The sequence below is a fragment of the Heptranchias perlo genome, chromosome 29 (assembly GCF_035084215.1).
Source record: "Heptranchias perlo isolate sHepPer1 chromosome 29, sHepPer1.hap1, whole genome shotgun sequence".
Classification (NCBI taxonomy): Eukaryota; Metazoa; Chordata; class Chondrichthyes; order Hexanchiformes; family Hexanchidae; genus Heptranchias; species Heptranchias perlo.
The window spans coordinates 30748531-30759455 of NC_090353.1; the positions used below are offsets into that span (position 1 = coordinate 30748531).

At 40.2% G+C, this 10925-nt stretch overlaps 1 protein-coding gene across 4 annotated transcripts in view; it reads right to left on the bottom strand.

The window, feature by feature from the left end:
- Positions 1-9804, bottom strand: part of dazap1 (DAZ associated protein 1) — a 28220-nt gene extending 18416 nt beyond the window's left edge. For all 4 annotated transcript variants that reach the window (XM_067968405.1, XM_067968404.1, XM_067968403.1 and 1 more), the window contains exons 1-3: positions 9689-9804; positions 2341-2381; positions 1246-1412 (exon numbers count right to left, since the gene is read on the bottom strand). In XM_067968405.1, the coding sequence (XP_067824506.1) occupies positions 1246-1412; positions 2341-2381; positions 9689-9717 (237 nt within the window). In that variant the 5' untranslated portion in view covers positions 9718-9804. The remainder of the gene's footprint in view (positions 1-1245; positions 1413-2340; positions 2382-9688) is intronic.
- Between the last annotated feature and the right edge of the window lie 1121 nt (positions 9805-10925).

Genomic DNA, 10925 nt, shown 5'->3' on the forward strand with positions numbered 1-10925 from the left:
AAAATTAAAAACAAACATATTACATGAAAATGCAAATAGAAAAAAATGTACAAAAACAGTCAGTCACTTATTTCTAGTAAGTAAAAATGACCATGGCAGACTTACCAAAGATACCTTAAAATCAATAGAAAATAATTTCTAGGGAGATTAGCCAGTATAACTCTAATTTTCAAGGTTATTTGAGATGTGACCTGTATATCTCAACCCATAAAACAATTCAACTACTCCATGCTATATTTTATCTGATAAACACATTAGTCTTCAGGATATGGAATTAAATTTGATGATGATGCAATAGAAGTTATGTCATATGATCCTTTTTCAGGAGTGGAAATTGGTTGCTGTATCTACTTATGAAAAAAAAAACTAATTTTAGATCACCACAAACAGAAAAATTCTATCGTTACACAAAAAGGGGAGAATTTGAAACTTTCCTGAAAAATTTTCTGACAGAATACGTAAGTATGTATAGAATTTTGTTACAAATACACTTGCACTGCAATTTTACTCCACTGCCATCGACTATACCTCACTCCAATTTTAGAATATTCAAAACCAGGAAACTTAGGGATCTGTAACAAGGGCAGAAAAGTCTCACTAGTGCTTTCAATTGTTAAATTGGGAGAATGGTATTTTACACCTAATGAGGCAATACATTTGAATTTCTGTACATCACAATTGTGTTTTAAGCTTGCACATTATGAAACTTTATAACAGTGCTTGGCTAACTGCTCATCTAAAATCATCCTATAAAAATTGCTATGAATAGCCCTAGTACTTCAAAACGATTGTCTAATTAGCCAGTAGTCACTGCAAATCAATCCTCGTGATTCTCCCAAAGAACATTAGACCCAAGTAGCCCAAGACATGTAAGTTTGAAGCTGCAAGACACACTACTGGACCTCATCAATCGAATGATCTGTATGATGAGCTTCATGTAGCAAGATTTCTATTTCAAGACAAAATAGATATAGCAGGAGAGAATTCAATATATCAGCGAAATTTCCAAGTTTCCAACTTGCAAATTATATGAATAACTGTCAGGAATATGATTAAAGATTGGCTTGAGAAAAGGAAACAAGGCAGATGCCCACAAGAAAATGAGTGGTTTAATATTTTTTGGGTGGATGGATCAAGTGTTGGGAAACCAGCTCGCATTTTTAAAGAAGTATTTTAAATCCTATTTATAACCATGAGAAATTTCTCATGTTCAACCAGAACAAAATAATTTAAAAATCAACTCACTGTTCTTCCATCAAGATTATGAGGTCTGCTAGCTAGTACTGTACCCACGCAGTTTGGATCCTTAAACTTCACGAACCCAAAACCTCGAGACTGATTCGTCATCTTATCCTTCATTATTACACAATCGACCACCTCTCCATATTGGGAAAAGTAGTCACGAAGAGTCTCTGTTAAAAATATAAAAATTAAGTCATAAATCCAGTTTTTCTTCATTTTCAATAGCTTTCACAGCAAAGAAAGTCTTTCATAATCTACAAGTTGGTATATAAAAGTATTATAGGAAGACACAGAGTAAAAGCAATTGGGTAGTTGTGTTCAAGTTGCTCACTTCACATCATCAAGTTCTGAGATCCAAGCACAGGACTGCAAATTGAAGGTTCTGAATAGGCAATGCAGCTGTCACTCCAACCATTCAGTGCAGCAGCCCAGACATTTGGGGGGGGGGGGGGGGCGGGGGGGAAGAGAGATCCATAGATACGCATGGAGAAAAAAACCTAAATTGGAAAAGATTCACCTACAGTACCCAACATTGGCATACGGCATCATTTTCATTGCATACAGCATGGAACATTCATTAATAGAAGAGTGGCTAAGCCCTCCCCACTGGACTAGAAAGGAATCACAGATGCATTGTTTCAAGACCATACTCTTTTTCCTCCACTCACACCATGGTTAAAAGTCGTCTTTTAACTTTGGTTGTTGTGACTCCAAACAAATGGCGATACTCACACATAAATGATGCAACGTCTACCTATATACCAGGGACTGCGCTCAAAAGGAAATCGTGTGAAGCACCTAGACACATTTTGGCATTATAAGACACTATAAAAATCATTTTTTCCTCTTTGGAAGAGCATTATAATTTGCCTTACCTACAAATAAAATAAGCTAGCAAAATATACATTTTAAACATATGGGTGTATTTTTATAAAAATCAGATTATTGTACGACGAGCTAACACGTGTTGCTAGTCTTGGCTACAAATGCAACGTAGCTCCCTATAAACACAATATTCAGTTAACAAAATGGGTTAATTCGATTTCAATCCACTCGGTAAATGAATTAGCACAAGTAGGAGAAGAGCACACAACTTACCCTGTGTAGTGTTCCAGTCAAGACCACCAACAAACAGCTTCCTGAAATAAAAAGACAAATAACAGCATTAGCATTTTCCAGAAACAATCCTGCTATGTCTAGTTTAACATTAATACAGAGATTATATGCAATAGGGTTTCAGGACAGGAATACTACTGTATAGAAATGATAATATGGCACTTAAAATTGGTGCCAAGATATGACAGATCAATGATCAACATTCTCACTTTACGTATTAATTGTTCCCATTACACGCATGCATAAAAATTACAACACGAAAACAGGCCACTGAAACCAACTAGTGATGTTCACCCTCCACGAGTAGTCTTAATTCCATGTGCCCAACTGTCTCAATCTACAGAATGTAATGTTCAGTTCATATTACTCTGTAGATTGGATGTTTAATGCAATTTCTATTAAGCAAATTTTCCCCTAAAAATATCAAATTAAGCAATAATTAGCTATAATTTTATAAAAGATGATAAGTAACTGAAGAAACATTCAATCACAAACCTAGTTGTTCTACACAAACAGTGAACACTTCATGTCTCAGCCATTAGTTATTTCAGTTTTATATTCTAAAATTACTCGTTATATAAGCATCCTAGGAAGATTCCGTTGAATTTAAGTGACATGAGAACGAATCCAGTTATTAGAATGAAATTGCATGCTACTATTTTAAGAGATATCAAAAAATATCTGCTCCCAAGCTACTGTTAATGACCAGTTTTAAACATAGCAACACAAAAAAAATTAATGTACAGATTATTTAATCTACTTTGGCAAACTTGATTGAGAGATAAATGTTAGTCAGACAGAACAAGAACTCTTTCCTTTCTTTGAATAGTGCCTCGGGATCCTTTATGTCCCCCTGTACCCGCTGGTATTGAGGCCTTGGTTTAGCATCTCATTCAAAACATGACACCTCCAACTATACAGCACTCTCTTAGTACTGCACTGAAGTCCCAGTCCAGAGGTATCCTATCCTGCACCAGGTCCTGTCCAACTATCACCCATGTCTTTGCTGATCCACTGGCATTGGGGAAGCCAATTTAAAATTCTCATCCTCATGTTTATGGCCTTAGTGCTCCTATCTCTAACCTCCACCAGCCCCCCAAACTTTCATTTCCTCAGACTCTGGCCTCTTGTGTATTTCTCACCCCATCATTGGTAGTCATATATTCAGCCATCTAGGCCCCACACACTGGAATTCCCTCCACAGTTGTCTTTTCAAACTTGTACTGTGTTTAGAGAGTGCATTTTTTATATACATTTTCTCACCTCACACATGTGCCAAATCGTACTGGGATACACTCTACAGGTAGTAGAAGGCCACCAGTCCTTAGGATGTCAGTGTTCTACAACCAGTTATTTTCTTTTGAATATCACAGCAGCCTAGCCCAATCCTATTCACATCAGACGTTCACTTTTTGGTACTTTTATTTTGCTGTACTGGAATAATCCCTAACTTAGGGATTGCCCAGCCATAGTAAACTTTCCAGATTGCTACACTAAATAACCCGAATTGCACGACTGGATGTAATAAATATACTGCTCCTAAAAATGCTTTTTGCATGCATGTTAAGCAGTTTTCTACCATACAGTAACTTTTTTGAATATAAAATAATCTGAAAACACCTGCTTTGCTTGACCCAGTAGTTGTCAGTATGCCTCAGCTGGTAGCCAAATAAAAAGGTTATGGGTTCCACCCCCACTACAGAGGTGAGCAAATAATCTAATCTGACACTACAGTGCAGTACTAAGGATTGCTAGATCAGAAGTGCTATCTCTTGAATAAGACATTAATCTGGGGCCTTTCCAACTCAGGTGATATTAAAGATCCTATAGCAGTATTTGAGGAGTAGGGAGCTCCCCCGGTGTTTTAGCCAACATTTCTCAGCCATCACCACCAAAACCAGTCTATCAGGTCATTCATTCACTGTTTGTGGGACCTTGCTGTGCACAAATTGGCTGCCAAATCTGCCTACATAAGTAACTGCACTTCAAAAGAAAATAACTGGTTGTAGAACACTGACATCCTAAGGCACTATAAAAATGGAACTTTTCTTTCTATTGTGCATGGACACGAAACAGGTTGTAAGACAAAACAACACTCCAAACCTATCATTCTATAATGTGCAAGCAAATCATTGGGGATTTCTCATGTCGACCAGTATTTTGAAAATTGTCACCAACAGGTTAGCTTAGGCAATATTTATAGTTGCTGCCTCGGTTGGTGATCTCGTTCTTCAATTTGAATTATTTGTTGTGTTCACAAATAAATACCGATGTAGAAAGAATATGACAGTAAGTGGCAACTCATACAAAAAATAGGAGATCAACAGTGAAACACTGAGACTTAGAGAGTCAAAGAGATATACATGCCTGCGAGCCAGAGAGGTAGACAAAGAATGGTACCGGAAAATACGAGTAGGTAGACAAGCTTTATTTCTGTATGTGCATGATCACAAGAGATTAACTAGTTAGAACAAACTGCTCTTTTGCAGAATAATTCTGACCCCTTTCCTTAACAAATGAATAGAACTGCACTTGCCCTACTCTAGTTTACCCAGGGTCAATAGGATTTTATTTCAACACCAAGTAAATGTTCTTGGATACTCAGACAAACCAAGTGGTTGCCCAGGTAGCCATTTAATTAATCTGAAGCAGTGGTGCATATTTCAATTCTAAAGCACTATTATATAAACATTTCAGTCATCTACCTTTGGGAATTCAGAGCCCCAAAGCAAAATGTGTCTGTTTTTGCACTAGCACTGAAGATAAGCAATGTTCGCAGAGAATATTTTTTAATTCAAAATTTTATACTGGTTTAAATAATGATGGTTGTTTAAAAAGAGAACCTGCATTTATAATAGCATCTGATCATGTCCACAGGATGTCCCAAAGCACTTTGTGTAGTCACTGCTATGTGAGTAACCACTGTAGCCAGTGCATGAACTGCAGGATCCCACAAACAGCAAACGAGAGGATTGCAAAAAATTGTTTTGGTGATGTTGGTGAAGACAATCAACTTATTTTTTGAAACAGTCCACCCAAACAAGATCAGTTTAATATCTGATCCAAAAGACAGAACATCCAACAATGTAGCACCCCCCCCACAAAAAAAACTACATTGAACTGACACCCTAGATTACACGTGCAAGTCCTGGAGTGAGGGTTGAACTCTCAAGACACAAGAAGCGAGACAGCAACCAACCAAGTCAATTTTCTCACAGCACTTACAGAAGCACATATACATTATGTTCCAGGTGCACTACTTCAGAAGCAAGGTGTTTTGTTGGGTTGAGTCACTAATCTTCCAGTACCTAGTGTCACACCATCTTTCCTCTTACCAGTCTATCCCTCCATCTCCGAGTAATGCTGTGCTGTTGGAAAAGCTATGACGGGGGAGTATAGAGCCCCAAGAAGAACATCCACCATTACATTTTCCCAGCCTTTTGAGGAGGCTGTCACAGATACAATCTATGTGGTTGGATGCACTGGGCTTTACCATTTTGCCGCTAGCAGAAAAAGTTGTGTCAGACTCTGTATTGCTTGAGGGGGGGGGGCCCAAACCCCTGGGGTCCAGCTAAGCAAGCAAGGGAGTAGGCCTGAAGGAAATTTAATATAATCTTTATAGTCTGGGATACTGTCCAGCATAGTTCAATTTGAGATAGGCTAATCACCATATTCTTAAAAACAGCAATATTTTATGAATTATTCAGTACTCAAAATCCAAGATTGGTATAGTATCAAATAAATTCATTTTATGAGTTATCCATGCGCAAAGAGCTCAAAGCTCAAACAATAATGCATGCGCTTTCTGGATTTGTGGCACCAATTAAGAGTTTCAAAGACAACTGAAATTTCAATGGAGCTAGGAAAATGGTTTAAAAACAAAATTACACCAGACTGCTGGTATCTCAAACTGATTTTACAGCAATTTTTTCCATATAACCTGATTATCTATTTCACAGAATTGCAATACAGCAAATAAAGCCTTTTCTATCTACTTATTAGCAAAAAAGGTATGTTTCATATTTAAAAACTTCGTTGGTAATGAAGCTGCCAGTAGCAGCAAAGTAACCAGGCATGCTCAAGTTGCACCCAAGTTACTTCACTGCTACAGGTAGCTCCATTACCAACAAAGTAAAAGCGGTTATGTTATGTGTTTGAGCCTTTTTCGATCATGCTCTGCTCTAAAGACCAGCCCCTTATCGAGCCATCATTCTCTACGATCTAAAATGACTTCATATACACAATATATTTTGTCATGAATCATAAAATACAAACTTGCTGCGCAGTCAAATATAAACGTGTTGGTATATTTAGCTTACTGGGAAGGACACAGGTCTTCTCAAATCCCTCAAAAACAATGTAGTAGATTTTTATATACACCATCAGCTCCGGGATTAGACTATAAACTAGAGAACTCGTGTATTAAACAGGAACAATAGTGCTTCCGGGACATAACTATTGCTCCTCAAATTTAGAAAATAACAGACACAAACTTCAGTTAATTTTCAAATATTAAACTTGAGATAGTGATCCTTAAAAACATTAAGTTCCCTGTCTCTCCCCTACAAAGTCTCTTGCCTTCATCTCGCTAACCTGAAAAAAAAAATGAACTTCAAGTGAGTGCCCCAAGATATATCTCTGGCACTCTGAAGTTTAACCAGAAACAAAGGAAGTTGAAAATATTTTCAAAAATAAAAGCTACCAAGCATACAGAAACCTAAAGACAAAATGTCTGCATTTCAAGGACTGGAGTGTTGGAGACAAATCACTCAGTCACCTACTTGCAAAATTCATGACTGAACTGGCCATTCATCTAAATAAAAACAAGCACAAAGACGAGGTTACAATTCCACATTAATGCCTTCCTGAAGACAGTTACCTTACTGTGCTGTTTTCAGAACAAAGCCATTTTAGATTGTCAATTAGAACTAGCATTGGAGACCCCTCAGACCAATTAACAGTCTACCATGGGCCATAAGTGTTTAAATAAACCATGAAGACAGTTGGTGAATGCTTGTAATCACCCAAAAAAAAGACTGACCCCCTCCCCCTGCCCAGACTTCCAGAAAATCCAATTTAAACTGATTTAAAAATACAATTCATCACATGTACTAAGAGGTAGCAGTCTATGCCTCAGACAGAAGCACAATATCAAAGGCAACATAAAAGGTTGTTGCTGGAGATAGCCATGTTATATAAGAGGACTGAATACTTTGTACCCACCTTGTACACACTACCATGGTTATTTTGCTTCCACTGGTCTGTATGCCACCCTCCCAAGTAAAACAGCACAAACAGCAATGTTAAAAGTTCACATACAATTGTTTGAGACTATTGTTGTAGAAAGCAGCAGTGTCTACAGCACTGGGAGCTGTAACTGGCTTTGCAGAACTGGTTTTGCAATGGAAGTGCAATTGGTGCAACTTTGGTAGCTACTGGGGTTTGTGCTGTTGCAGAAAATTTATTTTCACAGGCTAGCAACACTTTTTTTTTTAAAAAGATAGTCACGGAATATTTTGTCCAATTCTTCCATTAAGCCAGGTGAACTGTTGAATCAAAATAATCTTGTAACTTTACAAAAAGTTGAGTTACATCATGCTCTTAAATATGAAGAATCTTTTGGACCTTTTACATGTTCACCATGACTCTAGGAAACAAGAAAAATAATTTTTAAAACATAATTTTACAGATCTCAGCACCAAATCAGAGAAATATGAACTTTTAAAAATACACACTAATCTGCTCAGTAAAAGTACAAAAGGTTGTTTGACAAACCAGAAATTGAGTCCACTTGAGTATGAATTACTCACCTCAAATTCACAATAGCAAAACACTAATACTTTGGTGTATCCGTGCTTTGCACCAGAGATGTGGAACTCCAGGCCCCAGCTTCCCACCAATATTGGGAGCTGAGCATTTCTCATGGTTACTTGGCAGGGCGTTTGGTTACCTAAATCAGGTAGGCCAAAAAAAATCCACATCCTAAACACTGGCAACAAAGTTGGGGGTAGGACAACTCTGCATACCATCTCAAATCAACCTATTTCTCTCATGTGCGGGCAAAATGAAGAGCTGCTTAGAAAGTACCATTCTTACTCACGTGGACTCTGAGGGTGTAGAATTATTCTGGAAGTTATACCAATTACTCATTCGTGCAGCACCAAGCATAAATACCCCATACCAGAATGATAGAGGGCCATTTTGTAACAGGCATTCGGTGGAAGTAAATTAGCAGAAGTGCATATTTTAATTTTGGGGGGGAAAAAAAGTGAAATCTCAATTTTTTTAAAAAAAAGTTGTCTGACTATTAAACTGCGTAAAGAGAAAATGCCACAGCCCTAAAATTAAACGCTTTAGCAGACATCAATTAGCTTCTACGCACTTTTAACTGGCGGGTTGGTCCAGCATGATACACGTTCGGTTTAAATCATACGTTTAAATCTGCTTCTTTGACTTAAAAAAGACAGCCGACTTTTAATTTGCTCCCCCCCAACCCACAATGAAAATTAAACATGCACATTTCAAAGGATTTAAATGATTTCTTCCTCCCAGAAATCAAACTTTTTGAAATATTAGCTATATTTTTGGTGGCGTGGAGACGTAAATGGGGATAAAAGTAAAAAGTTGACTTTGATGATGACCCGATCCCCGGGGTAAACTTATTGCCGGGTCACACGTGTGTGGCCTTCTTGCCTCCCTCGCCATGCTCTCTCCACCACAACCCCCTCCCCCACCCCCCACACACCGTAGTTTAAATTTACCGCCAACACGCGGCCTCGGGCCCGATCTAAAAACAACTCCTTCGAGAGAGAGAGGGACAGAGATAAAGACTTTCAGCGGCGGGGCCCCGGGGTGAGGGAAATGGAGGCCAAGAAGCCCTCAAGAGGCCCCGGCGAGCTCGCCCGTAAGAAACTCCCCGAGACTCGAGGCCCGCGTGGTGGGGGGGGGGGGGGGGGGGTGAATCTCACGTTTAAAATGAAACGGAATTTAAAAAAAGCGCGAGTTTATCTCCCCCCCCTCCTCCTCCTTCTTTCCCTCTCCTCCCCGGTCGGACATTGACCTTTCCAGGCGCCATTCCCCACCCCGGGGTGCTCACGGCGCCCTCCGGTTTTATTGCCGCTCCTCGATCCTCAACCCGCCGGCCTCCCGTCAAAACTCGGTACAAAACCAAAGCCGTTACTTGCCGCACTCTTAACGGCCGCCCGCGCACACGTTTGGTGGTATCTTTTCAAAAAAAAACTTTGATCGTCTCCAAACTCAAGAGAAGGCTTTTGGGGCCTAAGTCGCGCTCGCTCGCTCGCTCCTTCCTTCCGCCCGCCCGCTCTCTTACCCGATTTCGTCGCCGCCCTGGTTGTTCATGGTGGTGGTGGTGGTGGTGGTGGGTGGGGGTGAAACGGGGCTGTCGGTGTGGCTTGATGGTACGACGGTTTCTTGGTGTGGGTCGCCCGTTTTCTCTGGTTTTGCCTCCGGAGCTCCTGGTCCGGTCGGTAAGCGGCTGGAGGTCACTCGGCTCGCTCGATTCGCGCTCTGCCTCGCTCCTGGCGCGTGCGCTTCTGCCGAAAGAGAGAGAGAAGAAGGGGGGGGGAAAAATCCCAACCGACGCCGAAACTGCGCAACAACCGCAGCGCTACGGGGCTTCCCGCACTCACGTCAGCCGTTTCCCCGGCAACCCTCCATCCGGGGCCTGTGGAATGGCGGGACTCTGGGCGCGGTGCGCGCTGGGAGATGTAGTTTTCCTGCCTCAAAAGGGTCTCGCAGCACTGAGAGGGAGGGAGGCCGGCCGTTCAGCCCATCGTGCCCATGCCTGCTCTGTTCAATCACTATTTCCCCATGGCCCTGCAATTTTTTTTTGTTTCCTTTCCAAATATGTAGCCAATTCCCTTTTGGAAGTTAATATTGTATCTGCTTCCACCCACCCTTCCAGGTAGTGCTTCTCAGATCATAACAACTTCTTGGGTAAAAAAAAAATCATTTCTTCTCATCGCCCCCTGGTTCTATTGCCAATTATCGTAAATCTGTGTCCTCTGGTTACCAACCCACCCTCCAGTGGAAGCAGTTTCTCCCTATCTACTCTATCAAAACCCCTCATAATTTTTGAACACCTCGATTAAATCTCCCCTTAACCTTCTCTGCTCTAAGAAGAACAATCCCAGCTTCTTTAGTCTCTCCACATAACTGTCTATTTCTAATTGATTATCAAACTTAGTGATGCCTTTTCTTATAAAATCCATAAGGAGACAATGGGTTGCTCCAGCGACATCAAACAAAAAAAACCTAACAACAGTGCCCTCCTTTAGAGGATGATGTGGAGATGCCGATGATGGACTGGGGTTGACAATTGTAAACAATTTTACAACACCAAGTTATAGTCCAACAATTTTATTTGAAATTCACAAGCTTTCGGAGGCTTCCTCCTTCCTCAGGTGAATGTTGTAGAAATGAAATCCTCGAACCCTTCGCATTTATAAATCACAGAACAATACCTGATGATTACAGATAGTCTTTCCAACTGCCCGTTGCCAAGGCAATCACAGTGTTCAGACAGAGAGGTGTTACCTAAAAGGCCA